The sequence below is a fragment of the Sarcophilus harrisii genome, chromosome 6 (genome assembly GCF_902635505.1).
Source record: "Sarcophilus harrisii chromosome 6, mSarHar1.11, whole genome shotgun sequence".
Classification (NCBI taxonomy): domain Eukaryota; kingdom Metazoa; phylum Chordata; class Mammalia; order Dasyuromorphia; family Dasyuridae; genus Sarcophilus; species Sarcophilus harrisii.
The window spans coordinates 148,909,208-148,932,249 of record NC_045431.1 but is presented as its reverse complement, the minus strand read 5'-3'; the positions used below and the strand labels follow the sequence as shown (position 1 = coordinate 148,932,249).

Below are 23,042 nucleotides of genomic sequence, written 5' to 3'. Positions count from 1 at the left end.
TTTCTAGAAGGGTTGTATCAATTCATAATTCCATTAGCATTAGTGCCATTTTCCCACTACCCTTCTAATATTTATTATTTTTGTCTTTTGTCTTTATTGGCAGTTTTTTAATAGATATGAGTTGAAATCCAAGGGAGCTTTTTGTTTACTTGTTTTTTATTTCTTTATTTAATACTACAGAATTTCAAATATGGGAGTCTTGGTTATTTTGACAATAGACTAGCACAGTCCAAATGACATAGATAAGGTAAAGAATAATTTTGTTTTTTAACCAGACCTGTGATTTTATTGATGAATGGCATACACATTCTACTTTGTCTAGTCTTAGAAAATTGCCTGGGAGCACTGAGACTCTAAGGTGACTTACCCAAGATCACATAGTTTAGCAGTTCAGGGCTTAAACCCACATATTTCTGACTTGGAAGCTGGTTATCTGTTCACTCCACCATGTTGCCTTTCACTTGTGAAGGTAAAAAGTTGTGTACAAAATTTCCAACTTATTTTCTCAAAAAAAGAGAATTTGGGGGTATTTGGGGTATAGAATGACAGCTTTTAATGTAATAAAAACAGAAACTCTTTATATAGAAGTATGGATTTTAATTACAGGCACATGCACAATTTCATTTTCTTTGTTTTAACATTCTGAGGTAAGGCTGTGGTCTTTTATTCCTTTGATGAAGTCACTTTTCCTTTTTTGTTGACTTTCTGTGTTTTACTTTGTAACCATCATGTTTTCTTTTCCTTTCATTTTTTTTCCCCGTTAGGATTAATTTCCTACAAAATGTGTTATTAAGGATGGATGAAAGTGAGTGTATACACTACAGAGAATAATAGAGAATTGTATTTGCAGTTGGAGATATGGATATCCCACACAAATATTGGGAAATAATTAGACCTTTTTGTGTATACACTTCAATTAATTTCAGTCTTCTCCCCTACTTTTTTTTTTTAATTACAGATCTTAAAAAGCTTTGAAAGTTTCCTGATTCCACAGTTGTCCAGTTCACCACCAGATGTTGAAGCAATGAGAATCTATTTAATACTTCCTGAATTCCCTCTACTTCAGGATTCTAAATATTATATAACATTAACCCTTCCCCTGGCAATGGCTATTCTACGACTGGATGCAAACCCTAGTAAAGTCTTAGGTAAATCCTGCAAAATACTTTAACTGCTACATTATTTTCTGATTCGTATTTTATAGCATCTTAAGATTTAAGAGGCTTTACGAGATATGTAGTTCTATACTGTTGTTTTGCCAGAAAAGAAAGTGAGACCCAAAGATTTTACATGATTTTGCTATAATAAGTATCAGAGTTGAGATTCAAACCCATGTTTTCTGACCCTGGGCGTAGTAAATTTTTTTGGTATCAACATTAAATTAAGCTAAGATTCAGATTCCCTTTTTAGAGTTCTTTAAAAATCTCACCTTTTTACTCCCTTGCATAATTATTTTAAGCTATCTTTGAGTCATGCTTTGTGTAACATGTTTACTGATGTATGAGTACAGTAAGTTGATAGAGTGTTTAGAAGCTGTTTGAAATAGTTTTAGATGAGTATTTCTTGGTCTTGAGGTATTAATAAAATTTTGGGTTTTATGAGCTGGTAGTAGTGAATACTGTCTCAGAAAGTTAAATGCTGTCTTATATTGTTTTCATTTTTCACCTATCTAATTTTAGATTGAAGGGAATGATATAGAAGTTCCCATGAAAGGAGGGATTGACTAAAATGTAGACTATGGCTACTTTGAGATAATATTCTTTCTCAGTGAATTGGAGAATGTCGCTTATAGGAATGACATTTGAGATATTTTTAATAAAATGCAGAGTTTCTTCCTTTTCATTATTTTCATGTGTTAATTACTTAACACTTAAGTAGTTTTAAAGTGTTAATTTATTAATTAAATGTTAATTAATTTTAAGTGTTAATTCTATTGCTTCTATGCTTCAGATGAGCTGTGATATTACTGGAGTTCAGTCATCACATTTAAAAAAGAAGTAAAGGTGGTGAGAGCAAAAGATTATAACTCTTTGCAGAAGGAATAACAGTAACAATAATGAAAATGCTAGAAATATTGTAATTTCTTTAAGAAACTTTTTTAAAAAAAGAATTCTTTGTAGCCATTCTCACAAGCCTATATACTGGATTTCTGTCCTTCCAAGCTGGTTCATAGAAGGGAAAAAGGGATAGAGGAGAGTTGTGATCAGAAATTTAATCCTGTGCTAAAGTTGGATAAATTGGTTTTGGCAGAACCTTATTTTAGCAGGTTGTGGCGTCAGAGATAGGAAGTTGGAATAACAATCTTTTGGTCTGGTTTTTCCCTTGCAATAAGGCAAACAAAAATGATAAGTTTGACTTTGGAGGATCTGTTTTGGCATTTAATCTTCTAGCAAAGAACTGAAATAGTTTGGGAGTTAAGATCATGGAGGAAGAAATAACAATAAAGACACTTTGCTCTGTTCTTCTATGATCCTCCAAATGTATTTTTTGTTGTTGTTTTTGCAGGAAGTGTCTATCTTATGAGAGAACTGCTCTTGCTTTATAGAAATCTTGTAGATAGTTCAAATATTTGTTAGCTTCTAAAATAGTTTGTATGAGAAACAGCATATGAAAATGCAAATAATGAGGTTCCAAAGAACTTATACTGCTAGTTTTCTAAAAAGACCCTTTGTGATTTTTAGTGCTTTTCGAGGTTTCTTCCAACACTAAAATTCTATGATCTTTGTGATTCTCAGAATTTGGTTTTATTTCAATAATATTTTATTGAATATTGAATAGTTAGGGCACCTTCTTCTAAAATCATGAGACCCATGAATACCTGATTTTTAATTACTGATTACATATTTAATTTTTCTTAATTTTTTCCTTAAAGATAACTGGTGGTGTCAGGTGTGCCCAAGATATTTCTTGAAGCTAGTAGACCTTTATAAAAGTGCAGTAGTTTATCTCCTGAGTGGAAGAAAAACATTGTTGATTCCTGTTCTGTTTAGCAGTTATATAACAGCAGCACTCAAGCTATTGGAAAAACTGCATAAGGTAAGTATGATGTGGCTCTGATTAATGGTAAACGGTGATAATAGGTAAACACTATTGAATTACTTGAATGTAATTGAAATTGGTTTACTCTGGATAGCACCTTTAAAACAATCAAGATCCACATGTGAAATCAACAGACTTCCATGAAAGTGGATAGAGTTGATTAGTAGGAATGAGGCTAGACTCCTATTTTTGATACATATTAGCTGTGTAACTAGTCATTTAGCCTACCTCAGTCTCAATTTCCTTATCTATAGATTGAGATTCATACCTATTATATTTAATGAGCAGAGTTGTTATGAAGATCAAATGTAGTCACAATAACTGATTTGTGTTATAAAATAGTTTGTGAAGTTCATGTTATCTCATTTGAACTTTGCATCATTCCTATGAAGTTGATACTAATACATATAAAAATGTTTTGGAAGCTTATAATTAAAATGTCAGTAATTGTTATTGTTGTTAATATCTTATTCTCATCTTTTCAATGTTGGTGAGATATAGTCCTGGAACAAGTTGCTATTTTACTATTTTAGACTTAATGTTCCATGGACTATTATACAGATGGGAAAAAAAAAAAGACAGCATTTTGAAAATGAATGAAATTATCAGAATAAAAGCTCATCTGAGGAAGCCCACTGACAGCATATTTGGAAAAATTTCAGACAGGATGGTGACATATACCTCCCCTTGTTACTACTTACTTTTAATATCTTCTCCTAGATCTCTCTTTTGAAACTTTTCATTCCATATAGTTTAGAGATTATGAATATTGCTATGGTATGATCTGTTAAAATATTTTTTATTAAATTTTTATGTATTAGATTTTATCTTGGCAGTTATGGGTAATAGTTTTGATAATCTGTTTCTGGTATGATCTGTTCAATTACCAAATCTATTTTGGGATCTGTATTTGAAATAGGAAAATTTATTATCTCTTAGTTTATTAGAGATAGTGCACTTCTGAAGTATAATGCTGACTACAAGGTTTTGTCCTGTTGGTATCTGGTATTTTTAAATTTTTGGAAACTGTGATAATGTGCTGCATAGTTTATTTTAAACTACCTCCTTGTTTAATCTTCATTGTTTGATAAATACCCACTCTTTAATTATAATTTGTCTTGTTTTAGTGTTGATGACCTATTGTTTATCATTTCTATAACTACTTTCTCCCCATTGGATTGTAAGCTCTTTGAGAGCAGTTACTGTCTTTTACTTTTCTTTGTATCCCCAAAACTTTAGCATAGTGCCTGGCACTTAGTTAAATGCTTAGTAAATAGTAATTGTCTGAATGATCCATGCCTTTGGTAATTGATTAATTACTTAATTATTAATTAATTAATAAATCAATTAATCACACGATTAAGCTATTCTATGCATCTCTGTTGACATATTGTCTGAGTTCATTGCCCATGGAACACTCTTTTAATTAATCCATCTTTGAATCTTAAACATTTCATTAACTGTCTGATAATAAAGTAATTTTGGTTATATTCCACAAATCCAGTGGGTTTTGTTATCTAGCAGTGTGTGGGAGCCAATTTGAACTGACTCATTAGAGCTGATTGTTAAATTTTCAGTGAGAGCTTTTACATCTCAGAAATCAGGAAATGCTAAGGATCAGAGCTTGAGCTATTGTTTTGATTAAGTAGATTTAAGAAAATGATGAAGAGGGACAGCTGGGTGGTGCAATGGATAGAGCAACAGCCCGAGTCAGGAGGACCTGAGTTCAAATTTGGTCTCAGGCACTTAACACTTAATAGCTGTGGGACCCTGGGCAAATCACTTAACCCCAATTGCCTCAGCAAAAAAAAAAATTAAAAAAAGAGAAAGTGATGAAGAAAATGTAAATAATGCAGATTAAAACTAAAAGTATATTGTGTATTCTTTTTTTTTTCCTGGAGAGCTGATTTTTAAAAATTTATCAGCACACTCCTGTTGCTAACACTTTTTGACTGCTCAGTGAGGGAATGTTTGCTCCAAAGTATTTCCATAGGCTTTTTAATGAAACTATTATCATCTTCTTTCATTTTATTATTGTTATAATAAAGAATCTTTGCTAGTAATGGTGGTATCATCTCTTGCATTTGTTTTTGTTCTTCTGTCTCTAAGGTAAACCAGAAAGTGAAACATGTGGAATATGACAAGTTTTACATACCTGAAATTTCCCATCTTGTGGACATTCAGGAAGACTATCTTATGTGGTTCTTACATCAAGCAGGAATGGTAAGAATTTGTATAATATTATTAAAGTCATGACTTTCCCCATTCTTTGATTTGATTCCTCTGTATCATATAGTTATTAAAAGGAATTTTTTCTTTTATCCTGCTTATCAGGATAAAATATTTTTAAAAAGTTTAAATTAGTTACCATCATCAAAAACAAGATATTTATAAATTTTAATGAAAATATCAAACTTAGGTAAAATGGGTATTTTATTCTACAACAGTCATATATTATTAACTTAACTAAGCATTTTCGTCTTTGAATTTTAAGATGTATTTATGATTTTTGTAAAATGTGCTTTCTAAGGAGAAATTATATAGATTTTGAAGTTGATCAAATGAGAAACTTAATCTAAGGTCTTGTGCAACTCGGCAGTATCCCTTCTCTCCCTTTTCTTTTCCCCTCCATTTATTCATAGGAAAAAAAAAGTACCTTTCTTCCTCTCCCCCTTCCCCCATATTCCATTGACTTTTTAATTTGAAATGAAATATTTCAAAGGAGCTAAGTGCTGTATTTCTATTTAATTAGGACTCTGATTACTATTACTGCTTAAATGAGCTTTGGTTTTCCTTAAAATTTCATCATCAAGATGAAGTTTTACACTAAACATTTTAAAGATTATTATTAAAGGCTGATAACTAGCTGCTCAAGGCATAGCTAGTTCTTTAATGGATAATAATCACCCCTCATATCAGATATTGCAGTTATTGGTCAAAAAAGGAATTAAAAATAATGTATGGTCTATTGTACACTTTACAAACATCTATTTTTGATATCTAAAGAATAATTTTTATTTTCTTAAATATAATGTTTATTTCATATGATAATAAATAATAAAAATATTATGATAACATTTTTACTTTTAAACAAAATAATCCTTGTATAAAGTTGCTTAAAATTTTTAAATCTAATCTTATTTTAAAAACTTTTTATATGCCAATACCAGCTGATGTTGAACCTTATTAAAAATACATTTCCATACATTATTGAGGCATTATTTATGTTTATTTGAATGGAATGCAGTCATTATTGCTCCATGTCAGGATCATATATAAGAATTTTATCCTAAAAAGACCCATAAATGTGGTTATGGGATACATAAAAACACAAGTAATGCACATAAGCTAGTCATTAGAGCATTCTAGAAAGAGTTGGATTCCTATTTCATAACCGGCAAAGTGACATTTAGTACAAAATAGAAGTGTTTTATCTTATTCGTATTGACAATCTGCATGACAATAGAGAATCCCAATTGAGATAGTGATGCATTTAACTTTTGTATTCAGTCAGAAGTAGAGGAAGACCAAATCTGATTGAATTCTAGAAGAGAGAATAGAAGGAGGGAATTGTGAGGCAGATGGATATGAATTTTAGTAGTTACCCAAACTTAATATGCATTGATATTTATCCTTTATCACATGGCATGGGCTCATGTTCTCAGAGGCTATTTCAGTGAAGTATAAATTCTGGTAGGTCTTTCAGAACTGGAAAGACTTAAGAGTCTGCCCTGGCAGCAGATACTATCATTCATCCACCGAGTTGCCTTGGTGAAATAATGAACTTTTGGTGACAACAACTTGTGAAAATCATCTTTTAGACTTTGCAGTCTACATCTGTTGAAGGAGTACTAAGTTGGATGCCTAATTCCCAGTGCTATTACTTTTCTACAGTAAAGTTAAAAATAAGGCCCTGTTATGTTTTCTAATTTTGTATTTGCTTCATCAGTTTGGATATGGCTCTGTACAACTATATTGGCAATTTTGGAGTATTTTACAAATGTCTCACTAACTTATATATGTTATATCTTGCGAATGCATTTTTTTTAACTTGAGGATTCCAACATTCACTGTTCCTTTCTATCACTCAGTAGTAAGCAGTATAATTATTTTGTATGAATATAGAGAAAAATATAATCACCTAAGAGCCACATAATGAAATATTAGAAGTAATGGTATTTTTGGTTACTGATAAGGGTTTTTGAAGAATTGGATTTAGCTTTCTGGAGTACTATGGCTCAGGAGATAGAAATAGTATGTTTTTAATCATAGACAGGTTTAATCTTATGTGGATCAAGGAGAATGAGGAAGGTGAAGTTATACTTCAGTTGATATGAAGGAGATCTGAAGATTTGAGTAAACTGAAATCTCAATATGAGTCAACATTGTAACATGGTAGTGAACAAAGAGATTATTAAACAGTTCAGGATGTTTAAATCAGATGAGAAATGATGAGGGACTCGACTTTGGTCTTGAGCAGGAACTGGTTTTTTCCTTTCTAACACTTAGCATAATGTCTGCTTTATAATAGATACTTAATAAATACTTCTTGACTTAATTTAAACTTCATAGATAACCATTCTCTTCTAAAGTGATTACATCAAAGTCAGTCCCTTTTTAAGAACTTGCAATGACTGCCATAAACTACATGACTCATTCAGAATATAATATAAATAAATACAACCAAAATAAAGGAAAACTTAAGTATTTGGACAGATACTTATTGTAGGTTTCGATTGACAGGATGATGTAGTGACTCATAGTAAAATAAGACCCTCATAGTCCATCAGAAGATCAATAATAAGAAATTATTTAGCAATATCATGGAAAGAATATTCAGGAAGGATATAGCACTGGTTCATGTAGAGATAGCTCCTCTCACCTACATATAGTGATATCAAACTCTAATGGAAACAGCATATTGAATTAGAAAATAACATTGTTGTATTGTATTTTTATTTATTTTCTTAAACATTTCTCAATTACATGTTATTTTTTTATTTATTTTATTTATTTTTTTATTTTATTTTTTAAAATTTATTTAATAGTTTTTATTTAAATTATGATAATAATTTTAAGCATTAAAATTGAAATTTTGTTCCAATTTTCCTCTACCCCACCCTCCTGATGGAGGATGAATGATGTTAAATACATTAAAATTAAATTAGAAAATAAGTATAATGACCAAACATTATTTTGCTGTAGAAAAAGAATCGACTAAATATTGACAATTAGTTGTGAAGGAAATCAAAAATGCAGGGGGATAAAATAGGGAGGGAATTCAAGTAATGGTTTTAGTCATTCCCAAAGTTCTTTTCTGGGCATAGTTGGTTCATTATTATCCCATTGGAAATGATTTGGTTGATTGTTGGAGGATGGCCAGGTCCATCAGAATTATATATAGTATTGTTGTTGAAGATATAATGATTCCTGGTCCTGCTATTTCACTCAGCATCAGTTTGTAAGCCTCCAGGCCTTTCTGAAACATCCTGTTTCTTTTACAGAACAGTAATATTCCTAATATTCATATAACCACAATTTATTCAATTTCTCCAAATAGACATCCATTCAGTTTCAGCAGCCACTACAAAAGGGGGCTGCTTCAAACATTCTTTGCACATACAGGTCCCTTTCCCTTCTTTTATAATCTCTTTGGGATATAAGCCCAGTAGTAACACTGCTGGATCAAAGGGTATGCACAGTTTCTCAATTACATGTTAATCTGGTTGGTTGGCACTATGACCAGAAGCAATTGTGGCACCTCTGCCTTAGATGACTAGGAAACAGTTACGCCCAGAGAAAGAACTCTGGGAGATGACTAAAGACCATTACATTGAATTCCCAATCCCTATATTTATGCCCACCTGCATTTTTTATTTCCCTTTCCCGTAATTGTATAATATTTCAGAGTCTGTTTCTTTTGTACAGCAAAAAACAGTTTGGTCATGTATACTTATTGTGTATCTAATTTATATTTTAAAATTTAACAGTATTATCCGCCATCTGGGGAGGGAGTGGGGTAAAAGATGAAAAATTGGAACAAGAGGTTTAGCAATCGTTAATGCTGTAAAGTTACCCATACATATAACCTGTAAATAAAAGGCTATTAAATTAAAAAGAAAATGAATAGGAAACTATGTTAATAGCTTCTTTGTCTCCTGGGGAATTTAGGGTAGAGAACTAGTCTGGTCTATGTAGCAGAAAATGTAGTAGGACTACCTTTGTAGGCTGGACCAATACAATAAAAAATGACTATATTACCTAAATTAATGCATGGATTTTAATACTCTGCCAATGAAACTGCCAAAAATAAAAAATGGACAAACCAAGAAGTAACTTTATTTGGAGGAACACAATATCTTGAATCTTTTAAAGGAAATAAAGGGGAAACAAGAATGAAGCAATTTTTAAAAATTGCTAAATCTTCAAGTATATTAAAATGTATTCATAAAAATTCTTTGAGGCTGGAAAAACTAGAAAACAGTTTGATGGAAAAATTGATTTAGATCAGCATTCATGGTATATTTTATGAAAAGTGGCAGATAAATAAGTAATTTAAATTTGAATAGTGTGTTCTAAAAATTGTTCTAAACATGTTCTAAAAATCTTAAGGCCAGAAGGAGGTACATTGCAGAACTAAAGTTACAGGGAGATTTTGTAACTAATCAGGGAGTACAAGTTACAAAAAGAAAGAAAATAAATGTAACTTGAGTAAGAGAAAAAAATGTTGATTGGCAAGGTTGGGAATAAGGCATATGAATGCAACTTCATATCAAATATCCTGGGAGAAAAAAAGTCAGCTATCTAAAGAAACATGCATATATGTGCATATATGGGTATAATACATATATTATGTCTTAATAACGCATGTAACATGAGTTTTTTTTTCAAGTGATAAATGGTCAAAGGATATCAACAAATGGCTTTCAAAATAATTGCCAAGTATATATAACCTATATCAAATTGCTTGCTTTCTCGAGCAGGGGAAAGAAGAGAGAACAGGAGAGAATTTGGAACTCAGAAATTTTAAAAAGAATGTTAATAATTGTTTTAACATGTAATCAGGGGAAAAGAAAATTTAAAAAAATGTACTTTTAAAAAAATTGCTAAATTAAGAAATTTAATGACTCAAATACAAAGGCATTTTAAAGGAATTGCTGAATGAAAGAAATGCAAATTTAAGCAAGTCCAATTTTACTTTGTATTTATAAAATTAGCAAAAATGATATAAGTTGAAAGTAGTGTTAGAGGAATTATGAAAAAAGGGCATATGAATATACTCTTGGTGAAACTGTTAGATCTGACCATTCTCGAAAACAATTTGGAATTGCCTAAGGAAAGATACTGAAGTGACTGTTATTGCCCCTCTTTGACCTCGCTTGGACCCCAAAGGAAGTTAGAGATACATGTAAAGTCCTTAAATGTACCAAAATATATATAGCCACATTTTTGGTAGCAAAAAAACTGGGAAAATTTATTGATTAGAGGGTAGCAAAATCAATTGTTATGTGTGAATGTAATGTTGTTATACCATAAGAAATGAGTATGAAGAATTTAGAAAAATAGAAATTAATATGACCTGATGCAGAACAGAAAATAGAGCCAGGAGAATGGTATACACAATGAAGATAGTAATGTAAATAAAACCTATGCTAAAATGCAATGATCAATTTCTCAGAATAAAATGGTGGGATATTAAGAATGTATATGCTGTCTTTTTTTTTTTTTTTTTTTTTTTTTTTTTGTCGTTTGGTTTTAACTGGGAAAAGATACTGTATAAAAACAAGGCATCAATGTAATTTAAGAAAAGCAATTCATACTAGGCTAATCTCATGTCTGTCTCTCTGTGTTATTTTAATGTGGGTTTATTAGACTGGTGAGTCAGGTAGAAAAGACTTAACATACTTGCATTTTAGTAGAAGATTTGGTTGTCTCCCTCTATTTCCTTCTGGGCAAAATGGTAGTATGGGTATATGAATTTGGAAAATTGGACCCAGAGAGGGTTGATTAATAGATTCATATCAACTTGACCGGGGTAGTTTTTGGTGATACTTGTCAAAGATTTGCCATTGACTTTGTTTTGTTGAATACATTTATCAATGACTTGGGTAAATAACTATCATTTTTATAGTGTTTTAAGGTTTGCAAAGCATTTTACAATATTGCCTCATTTTATTCTCATACCAACCCTGTTGGGTAGGTGTAATTATTTTGCATATGAGGAAACTGAGGTGAGCAGAGGTTGAGTTGACTAGGTTCACTCATCTATGTGAATGAGGTCAGACTTGATCTATGTTTTCCCTGAGTCCAGAGCCAGCATTTCTGCCTATCAACTGTACCACCTCATTTTCATGACTGTCCTCTATTGGTTCTCTTCCTACTCACCTGACTTCTCCTTGTCTGACTTTGAACAAATCATATAAGAACATCTAAAGAAATAAAATTTCATGAGTAGGTGGATTTAAATAAAACTTGGGGATAAAGTAACTGTCAGTGTTATAGTATACTTGAATTTATATTGTGTTTTTATCTGAAGAAGCCAAAGTATTTTCTGAATTATTTTTTTCTGAGCTGAAACCTAAAAATTTAAAGCTGTTGTTGGTATGTTTCATTTAATTTATCTCCTCTGAGTATACTTAATAATTAAAGTTAATTGCCAGTATAAATTTACCACAGTAAATTGTAGATTTTTAAAAAATAATTAAGTTTGGGAAAAGGAAATATTTCATTGATTGAGAGTGGTTTAAGTATCTGATTGTAGTATAAGATTGGTTAAATAGTTTTTGCCCTTTTTATTCCTTATAATTTTCCCTTAGATAGCTTCATAATACCTGCTTCCTCAACCAGAAATTCAGTCAGTCTGCAGATGTATTAATTACATGGTCAGATATGATGTTTTGACTAAATAAATGGCATTTGTAGTATATGACATTGATGACATTTTTAAGGGGATGGGAGGGAATGCTGGGTTTTTGGAAAACAGGAATGATATTTTATGTTATTTTTCTTTCCACAGAAAGTTAGACCATCTATAATGCAGGTACATAATTCCTCTTTTTTTTCCCCTTCTTGCCTTTTTGACATAGTAATTTCCACTATACTTTAAATATTGCCAATAATAATGTGTTTCTTTTCAGGATGCTGTGACTCTCTGTTCCTATCCATTTGTCTTTGATGCTCAAGCTAAGACCAAAATGTTGCAGACAGATGCTGAACTGCAGATGCAGGTAACACTTCCAAAAATATCTTCATACACTATGGAATTACATTGTAATTTTTCCATAATAATAGAAAACATTAGGGGCCTAATTCCACTGTAGTATTAAACAGTCATCCAAATTATTTTTTATGTTGGATTTTATTTTTAATTTTATAGCATGTAATTCTTAGAGTGAGACTTGGAAAGCTTCATTTGTTCTAAGAAGTGTTAAATTATAGGAGTTTTTATTATAGTTATATTTGCAAACACAACAGAGCTAAATAATTTGATTTAACACTGACAAAGTATCTAAATTTTTTTCTTTTCCTTATATTGATGCTATGGGTGTTTTTCTAATGGAAGCTTCATGATACTGATACAGGACTGACATTTTAATTTGAATAAGAGTGTATTATATTTTTTAAAGAACAGAAGTATGTGAATTTTTATTATTTTGAAATTTTTTTGAAGTTGATAATTCTGAAGGTATTTTGTTGTAGATTAAACAATTAGTTCTAATTATTTTATTTCAAATCAGTTTAGAGACCACATTTTTCATTAAGTAGTTTTTAGTTCACCATAACTTAAACTAAAACAATTGTTTATTGTACTCACATGAGAAACTGCTATAAGAAAAAGCTAAACCAAGCACTTACAATGCCATTAAGGTCTTTATATCTCTACTTTTAGGTATTCTCCAAAGAAGTTTTTTATGGTCATTTTTTTGGCACCATTTTCTAGGTCGCTATCAATGGAGCAAATTTGCAGAATGTGTTCATGCTCCTCACATTGGAGCCTCTGCTGGCCAGAAGCCCATTCCTTGTCCTTCATGTTCGCAGGAGCAACCTTGTTGGAGATGCCCTAAGAGAGCTGAGTATTCACTCCGACATTGATTTGAAAAAGCCTCTGAAAGTGAGATTCTCTGATTTACCCTTTCTAATTACTATATTGGTTTCCCCAGCAGTTTGTAGTAAAGTACTGAAGAGAAATAATGTCTGTTATTGTTTGGTTGTGGTGTATAGTCATTTTGAGAACTTTTCTGCAACAAACTGCATTTTATCTTTACATAACTAGAATATCTAGAAAATACATGATGCATTTCTTGTTTGAATATATAAATATTTAATTTTGTCTGTCACCAATGTGTCTCAATTGCATTTATCAGAATCATATAAGTTTCCTTGAATGAGATAACAATAGAGAGAAATTATTATTATCAAGTAAGGCAGGCAATAAAATTCACTAAAGTTATTTGCTACTCTCATGGAAGTTATCTAGCATAGAATCTAGAAAAAATAAAAGAGAGTCCATATAAATGATGAGGTTCATAAGATTAGGTTTTAATTAGAAAAGTCCTAGAACATTATATAATCACCTAAATTAAATGCAACACCACTCTAAATCATTTGGTTTAACTGGACACAGAAAAAAATGAATGAGAATTTATATTTAGATTATGATACTCAATTTGATGAATATATGAACATATGTCTTAGAATTGGGCAGGAATAAGAGAGAATTTTATTGTATTTGGAAAATTGTGTATTGTTTTAATGTCCCAAGCTATTGTTTCACTCAGAGGTCTTCCCCCCTTTTAAAAAACAGTATTTTTTTTGCTGATGCTCTTTGACTACATCATGGAATATCCAAGTCTTGGAAGAATTATAGTTATGGGTCACCTTTAAAGTTGTGTTAACTCCAGCAATATGAAATATGCTTGGTGTAATTTAGCAGTGTTCTTTAGCTAGATGGTCCTATGGGAAATAAGAAGATAAAAAGAAATGTAATACAATGTAGAATTGACAAGATTTGATAATTGATTGGACTTAGGAGGTGAAGGAAAGTGAGGAATAAAGGATGACTGCAAAATGCTAAACATGATGATGGAAAGAATGATGCTTTCCTAAACAGAAATAAGGAACTTACGAACAGGGATAGATTTTAGGGAGATGATAATAATTTTGGGTTTTGAACATGCTGAGTTGGAAATGCCTGTGAAAAAAGCAGGTGGCAACATCTCACACTGTATTTAGTAGTTCATAGTTGGTAGTAGGTAATTGGTGATATAGGAGTAGAGAGCTCAGAAAAAACAGTTGATCAAGGGACTATCAATGATGATGGAGTAGGAGGAAGCATAACATTGTGCTTGTTAATGATCAGGAAATCTGGGAGAAACCACAATGAACCACTATCTGTAGTCCAAGTCAGCATAGGGAGATAGCCAGAGATCTGCAGGCACTAGAAGGGAATTCCATTCAGGAATAGCCTGAGCACCTGCAGACAAAAAGCAGGGTCGCACTGAGCCTGACCCTGTGTACCATTCAGAGAGCAGGTCAAAATAGCAGGGTATAGGAAAAAGTACAACCTAACTTCTTCATGAAATTTTCCTCTTAGTAAAAACTTCAGGCCTAATTCTAATTAGGAAATCCAAGAACTGGAGAGACAGGAGGTCCGTGGGATGGATCTATATGGGAATGTTCTATATACACAGCAGAGAACGAAAGAGAAGCAAAACTGAGCATCATTTCACTAGAGACCCCTGAACCTTGCATTCCAGGGTATATAAATGGATACCATATGGCATCTCTTGCCCCCCTACCCAGCCCTAGGTCAGACTGAAGCACATATTTGCACATAGGCATGGCAGAGTAGAGCAGTTCTCCAATGAACCTTAGGAAAGAACACATTCTGAAGAAGCAGAAACTGTAGGTGACTTTCATTCCAAGAATAAGAATATACATTTGATTTTTGCTTCTAGCTCAGAGTAGAAGCCTGCAGGTCAATAACCTGGACAGAAGTCCCAGAACAAAGAGGAAACTACACTTCAACCTCTCTGAACCTGTCAAGCTTTCCAGGGGACTATTAATAGCTGAGCCACATTGACAATCTACTGACACTTCCAATCAGAGACAAGCCAACAGATCCAAACCCGGAACAAAGACTTGCAGAGTTCATATCAGAAACTCAGTGAGCAGACATTAAGCAAGTTATATCACTGTGGGAGCACTGAAAACTTACAGATTCCCCAGCCTAAGCTGGAGGAAAGATGCTCAGGACAGGCATTCTCTCTCAGAAGTACACAGAGTCTAACTTAACACAAAGTCTAAAGTCAAGTAGTAGACTGGGAGAATGAGAAAACAAACAAGGAAACAAAATCTTAACATAAAGAGTTATTTATAATAATGGGGAAGCTCAAGATACAAATTGAGAATTATGTAAATATCCACAAGCAAAACTTTAAAGAATACAAGTTTAATTAGAATTCCTAGAAAGAGTTAAAGTAAAAGTTAAAAGGCATGAAATGGATGATTTTTAAAAATACTAATACTGCCTTCAGCCATAGAAGGTCCAACTCCTGTATCAGCTTTTCCTCACTCAAGTGCCACAGTTATTGCAGGCTTGCAACATGAAAGAGGTAGAGTTTAAAAAAAAAAAAAAGGAGAAAAATAATTGGGGAGCTATGGGAAAAGATATGGAAAGAGAATTATCATCTTGAAATAACAAGTACAGAATGTTATCAAAGAAAATAACATTGAAAAATTAGAATTGATCAAATAGAAACTAATGATTTTGTGAGATATCAAGAAATATTTAAAAAGTGAAAAGACAGAAAAATAGAAGAAAATATGAGATGTAATTTCATAGCAAAAAAAATTTTCTTGGAAAACTAGTGAAAGATAATTAAAAATCACTGAAGTACTTGAGTTTCATGATCAAAAAAGTCTTAGATGTTTTATTTCAAGAACCTTTAAAAATAAATGCCCACAAAATTATACCTTTACCTAAATTAGCCTACTTATATAGAGCTAGAAAAAATAATTACAAAATTCATCTGGAAAAAGTTAAGATTAAGAATATCAAGGGAATTAATGGGAAAAAACTGCAAAGGATGGTGGCCTAGTTGTACCACACCTAAAACTGTATTCTAAAGCATCAGTAATTAAAACCATTTCATACTGGCTAAGAAATAAAGTGATGGATCAGTGGAATAGGTTAGGTATATAAAATACAATAGTTAATGATTATCGTCATTTATTATTTGATATATAAAAAACCTCCAGCTTTTGGGATAATAAGTCGCTATTTGACAAAAATTTTTGGGAATACTGGAAAAAATGTCTTACATCCTATACCAAGATAAAGTTGAAATGAGCACATGATTTAGACATTAAGGATGATATTATAAGCAAATTAAGAGAGCTAGGGATAGTTAACCTGCTAGATCTTTGGAAAAGGGAAGAATTTATGGTCAAAGAACAAGACAACATTATGAAATGCAAAATGGATGATTTTGATTACATTAAATTAAAAAGTTTTTGCAAAAACAATCCAATGCATCCAAGATTAGAAGGGAATCAGAAAGAGTTTCTTAGTAGTGTTCTTGATAAAGTCCTCACTTCTAAAATATGTGAAGAACTGAGTCAAATTTATAAGAAAACAATACATTACTGAAATGATAAATAGTCAAAGGAAATGAACAATTTTTAGATAAAGAAATTAAAGCTAGATGTAATCATAAAATGCTCTAAACCTCTATTGACTAGAGAAATGCAAATTAAAACAACGATGAGCTAGTAACTCATATTTATCAGATTGGCTAAAATGACAGGAAAAAAATAATGATAAATGTTTGATAAGTTGTGAGAAAACTGGGACACTAATGCATTGTTGGTGGAGTTGTGAACTAATGCAACCATTGTAGAGAGCAATTTGGAGCTATGTCCAAAGGATTATCAAACTGTGCATACCCTAGCAGTGCCACTACTGGGTCTACTGTATTCTAAAGAGATCATTTAAGAGGGAAAATGTTTGTAGCAATTCTCTGTTGTGGCAAAGAATTGGAAATTGAGTAGATCACCATTATCTGGTTAATATCTGAATAAATTATGGTATGGGAATATTATTGTTCTATAGAAATAATGAATGGTTGATTTTAGAAAAGCCAGGTAACACTTATATGAATGGATACTGAATGAAGCGAACAAAACCAGGAAAACATTGTGCACAGTAACAGCAAGAGTATATGATGGTCAAATATGATAGACTTAGCTCTTCTCAACAGCAAGTCAGTGATCCTAGACAATTTCAAAAATACTTTGGATGGAAAATGTCATCTGCATCCAGAGAGAACTATGAAGACTGAATGCAGATCAAAGCATACTATTTTCAACTTTTTTATTTTGTTTTTTTTTCTTTATTGTGTTTTTTGCTTTTTGTTCTGATTTTTCTTCCCCAATATGACTCATATAGAAATATGTGAAAAGGAATGTACACATAACCTAAAAAATCCATAAAATTAAAATGAAATACAATAAATGATTTAAATTTACAATTCCCTTCCCCCATTCTCACATCTTAGAACCAAGCAATAAAGTAGAAATGGAAAGAATCTACTATTAGCTTTTTGAAAGAAATTTGCAAATCAAAAGTCTCAGAAATATCTGAAAAATACAGATCATAAACAACAACAACAAAACAAGCAGCCAGAAAAAAAAAACCCTACAGCCACCTTAGAATATGCAAAATCTAACAGCTACTATGTGTCAGTGAATGAAGAGCTTGGAATATTCCACTTCAGAACGTAAATGATTTAAGTTTACAGCCAAGAATGATTTGCTCAGGTAAATAGAATATAATCCTACAAAGGAAACAATGAATCTATTAAAGTTAGATGAATGAATCCAAACATTCATGATAAAAAGGCCACAGCTCTGTGGAAATTTTGAAATGTAAAGATAGGAATCAAGAAAAACATAAAGAGGTAAACATGAGCAATCAATCACCAGAGGCTAAGCAAAGTTAAATGATTAAACTCTACTATTAATGATGATACTAATAAAAGCCAGCATTTATATAGGATCTAACTAGGTCCAGGTATTTGGCTAAATCAATATGATTGGTTAGAAATTTGATAACAAGGTATAGCAATGACCCTCTACTTCCTCCCTATTATAAAAAAAGGCTTGTTATATGCATCTGGTTGGAAGGTCAAAAGATAATGGATTAGATGTTTTGGAAAACAAATTAGACATCCTTGAAAGATGACTTAGTGGTATAGATACTAGACCAAATTTTTTGGTGTCCACACATCCCCTATTGTAGCAAAATTCCATGAGATAAGAATAGATCAGTGATTATTAAGAGAACTGTATTTCTGAACTCAACTCATTACTTTAGGTTAGCTTATTTCTGAATTAAGTTAAAAGACAGAGAACTGTGACTAAAGCAATTACATGACAAAAGTAACTAACCAAGTAGGATTAGAAAGAAAATGACACAGAATCTATCTTGATCATTTCACTACCTTATATCTGTTAGATTGGCTATATGACAGAAAAGGAATGTGGAAAAATTGGGACTAATGTACTATTGGTACAGTTGTGAACTGATCTAACCATTCTGGAAAGCAATTTGGAACTATGCCCAAAAGACTGTCAGGCAATATCACTATTGTCTCTACCTCAGAGAGATTACAGAAAAGGGAGGAGGATCTCTATACACAAAAATATTTATAATCGTTCTTTTGGTGATGGCAAAGAATTAGAAATTTAGAAGATACCCATCACTTGAGGAATCACTGAAAAAATGTGGTATATGATTGTGATGAATACTTAATGTGCTATGAGAAATGATGAGCAGGATGCTTTCAGAAAAACCTAGAAAGACTTACATGACCTGGTACAAAATGAAGTCGTAGAACCAAGAGAACAATGTACATAGTAACAGAAACATTATACTGTGATTAACTGTGAATGACTTAGCTTTCTCAGCAATTTAATTGCTGAGACCATTCCAAGGGACTTATGATGAAAATTGCTATCCTACTTGAGAGGAAAAACCAGTGGAATCAGAATGCAGTTTAAAGCATACATTTTTGTACTTTATTTTTCTTGTTTATTTGTTTGCAATATAGCTGATAAGAAAATATATTTTGCATAATTGTACATGTATAATCAAATTGCTTGTATTCTCAAGGAGAGAATTTGCAATTCAACATTATACATTATTGGGAATTATTGTTGAGAGGATTTGAGGTATATAATTTAGCAGAAGAAACATAAAAAACTTATGGTGTGTGGTTCTACTTAGAAGGGGCTGGTTGGAAGGTACAAAGATGTAAAGAAACTTGAGCTTATGTAAGGAAAATTTTTCTAGCAATTAGAATTTTTTCAAAGTGGAATGGGCTACCTTGAGTGGTAGTGGGCTCCCTTCATTAGAAATCTTCAAGCAAAGACTAGTTGGCCACCTTATGAGTTCATTATAAAGTGGATTCTTATTCAGATACGAGTTGGATTAAAAGGCCTTTGTTGTGTCCTTCAGCTCTGAGATTCTTTGATTCCACTTCTGTCCTCTCCTCCATTCTATCTTGTTAGTTTACATTCATCACTATTAGGAAGAACTCAAGATTCACTTCTTCCTAGAAATCTTTCCCCACGCTAATTCTTCCTTTGTGTTCCACAGCAGTGTTGCTTGCTAGCATATATGTATTTCAGTCTTTGTAAACCAGTTACATCCTTCTTTTGTATTTGTCTTAACTCTGCAGATTGAATGAAAACTCTTTAAAAGCAGGAACTATGATTACTTTTTGTAGCCCCCTTTTATGATTGCTGATTTAATTTACAATTCTTGATGGAAAAACTTTCCAAGAATTAGAACTGTTAAAAAATGAAATGGGCAACCCAGAGAGGTGGTAGTTTCCTCATGAGTGAAAATCTTTAATCAGAGTTTGGTCTGACTCTTTATGACTCCATTTGGGCTTTTTGGTTTTTTTGGCAAAGATACCAGAATAGTTCACCATTTTCTTTTCCAGATCCTTTTTCAGATGAGAAAACTGAGGCAAACTGGTTAAGTGACTTGTCTAGGGTCACACAGCTAGTAAGTGTCTGAAGCTAGATTTGAATTCAGGAAGATGAATCTTACTGCCTCTAGGCCTGGCACTCTAACCCCTGCTCTTGTATTAATGAGGATTCCTTTTTGGTTTGATCTGGGTGAATAACTGCTGAGGTGCCTTCCAACTTTCAAATTCTGTAAATAAGTGGAACTTCAGATGATTCTTTTGATGTAAAAAGCAAAAATTTCAGTTAAAACTACAAAGCAATACTAGGGTCATCTTCTCTTTCTTCTTCATTCTTAACATTTCCCCCTAGTTTTGCTATCAGATTTCACCTCATGTGGATCTTTTCATATTTTTTCAGGTAATCTTTGATGGTGAAGAAGCAGTGGATGCTGGTGGTGTCACAAAAGAATTCTTCCTTTTGCTCCTGAAGGAACTTTTGAATCCTATCTATGGAATGTTTACTTATTATCAAGATTCAAACCTCTTATGGTTTTCTGACACAGTAAGTCAACAGAGTCACAGTGAAACAAATGGTAGATTCAACAAAATAAGGCATACCATCAAGTTTTATTTTGTTTTTTTCCTCAGACCATTTTATCACTTCTTGATCTGGTGACCTTGGCCATGACAAAAATGATAAGGCTATACAAGGTCCAATATTCTTTTACTTAGTATTTTTGTACTTTAAGGCTCAGGGGAATTTTATGTTGGTCATTATGTTAGTGTCTTTCCATGAGTGGTAGAAAGTCAGGCTTCATTCTTCTTTAACTGATGGGGAAACTGAGTCAGAGCCATAACGAGGCCTATTTAGTAGATAGTGGTAAAAATATGCCTTTCAGTTAATTAGATATATTGCTTATGCTATATTACATTTTCTCTCACTTGCTTCTATCAACTGATTTCTTAATTTGGACCACTTAGCATCACTTGGAAAGTGGAAATCACCACTTTAACATTTGAGGCAATTCATTAGACAGCAGTAACATATAAATGAGGCCTCTTATTAAAAAATTTTTTTGAATTAAATGACTCATTTAAGAGCTTCTGAAATTGTGTGTGTGTGTGTTTTAAAGTATTAACCTTTTTTTTTTTTTTTTTTAAGTGTTTTGTAGAGCACAACTGGTTTCACCTGATCGGTATAATCTGTGGACTAGCTATCTACAACTTCACTGTGGTAGATCTTCACTTTCCACTGGCTCTCTACAAAAAATTACTAAATGTAAAACCTGGCTTGGAAGATTTAAAAGAGCTATCACCTACTGAAGGAAGGTATAAAATGGAAATAAGTTAGGTGTTGGGATTGGTTTTTCTTACTTTTGAAAAATTGGATCACCATAGGTGAAAGTGAATATATATTGATTAGTTTAAGTTTACTGAACTGTTTTTTTGTTTGTTTGTTTGTTTGTTTGTTTCCATTGTCTGAGCTCTGTTGTGTGTGAATTGTACATACTATTCTAGCCAGCTCTACAACTAACCAGTTATCATATTGACACTTCTTATAAAGGGAAATGTTAGCTACTCAGAAATAGAGAATAGGTTCTGATGGATCCATCAAAAAAAACTATTGAATGCTATTGCCTTTTCAGCCCTCAATCCTTTGCCTGTGTCATTTTATTGATTAGAGATATCCAAATATGTAAAAAAAAAAAAAAAAAAAGCAAGGTCTTAGCCTAGATGAATTATCACCTTAATGCTTTCCTAAAATAGAGTTATTGTCCTAGTACTTTACGAACGAGAAGAACTGGCTTTAAGGAAGATGAGATGTTGTTATGTGGCCAAAGTGTATGTCTGTTATCCCACTACTGAGAAAGTTGAGACTAGATCACTTGAGCTCAGGAATGCTGAGATGCAGTGTTTGAAGCCTGTTGCTAAAAGTTCAGCACCAATATGGTAAGCCTTTGGGAGCGTGTGCTACCCGGCTTCCTAAGGAACAGTGAGCTGATTCAGATTGGAAATGGAGCAGGGCAAATCTTCCATGCTGCTGGATAGTGGGATTAGGTTTGTGAGTAGCCACTTTGCTTCCAACCTGGAAAAGGAAAATCCAGTCTGCAAGAAAGTAAGGGAGAGGAAAGGAAAAAGAAGAGGTAAAAGTTAACAGTACCCATTCTTTAGAGGATCATAATCAAACTTGTGATTTTATTTTTATAGGGAATTCCCAGATGAGGAAATTCTCTCTACTATGCAAGTTCATACCTTCTCCACAACATTTAGTCTTAAGAGAGTTGCTTAAAAGTTGATTGGCAGCTAGATGGCAGTGGAAGTCAGGAAGACCTGAGTTCAAATGTGACCTCAGATATGTAATACTACCTAGCTGTGTGACGCTGGGCAAGTCACTTAACCTCAATTGCCTTAGCCACAACAACAGCAAAAAGAAAAAAATCAGTTGATTAACTGAGAAATTGAATAATTTGTACCAGGTCACACAGCCAGTATGTGTCAGAGGCAGGATTTGAACACAGCTTTTCCTGGTTACATATACCTATAACATATACATATAGATGTAATAGAATGAGATGAAGAGAAACTAAGCCAACCATGAGGTTCATGAACAATATAAATTTTCACTCTTACTATTCCTCCCATATTAGAAGGATATTTGGTATCCTTTTTTTCCTTCTGGTTACCCTAAAGCCAAATTAACCAAAGGCTGGTGTGTATGTATGTGTGGGTGTGTGTGTATGTGAAATTCAAAAGAAAAGACATGCATTTCCCTTAGATCTTAAGTTTTACTTCATCTTAAGCCATGAATTAATTTGAAGATCTGGATTTATCTACATTTTAGAGTCTTTGCTATTTATTCATAAATATAAATATGATAGGAATGCCATTGGAATTTGTGACCATTCTCCTTTGCTCTGTGTCTTTCACTGTTAGGAGTCTTCAGCAGCTTCTTGATTACCCAGGGGAAGATGTAGAAGAGGTGTTCTGTCTCAACTTCACAGTAAGGAGCACCAAGCATATTTGGCT

At 32.4% G+C, this 23,042-nt stretch overlaps 1 protein-coding gene across 4 annotated transcripts in view; it reads left to right on the top strand.

Annotated features, from left to right (window-relative positions):
• Window positions 1-23,042, top strand: part of HERC3 (HECT and RLD domain containing E3 ubiquitin protein ligase 3) — a 123,821-nt gene that overhangs the window by 62,653 nt on the left and 38,126 nt on the right. For all 4 annotated transcript variants that reach the window (XM_031942750.1, XM_031942752.1, XM_031942753.1 and 1 more), the window contains exons 14-22: window positions 959-1,148; window positions 2,873-3,036; window positions 5,149-5,262; window positions 12,056-12,079; window positions 12,177-12,266; window positions 12,980-13,150; window positions 20,434-20,577; window positions 21,178-21,344; window positions 22,950-23,016. In XM_031942750.1, coding sequence (XP_031798610.1) covers window positions 959-1,148; window positions 2,873-3,036; window positions 5,149-5,262; window positions 12,056-12,079; window positions 12,177-12,266; window positions 12,980-13,150; window positions 20,434-20,577; window positions 21,178-21,344; window positions 22,950-23,016 — 1,131 coding nt within the window. The remainder of the gene's footprint in view (window positions 1-958; window positions 1,149-2,872; window positions 3,037-5,148; window positions 5,263-12,055; window positions 12,080-12,176; window positions 12,267-12,979; window positions 13,151-20,433; window positions 20,578-21,177; window positions 21,345-22,949; window positions 23,017-23,042) is intronic.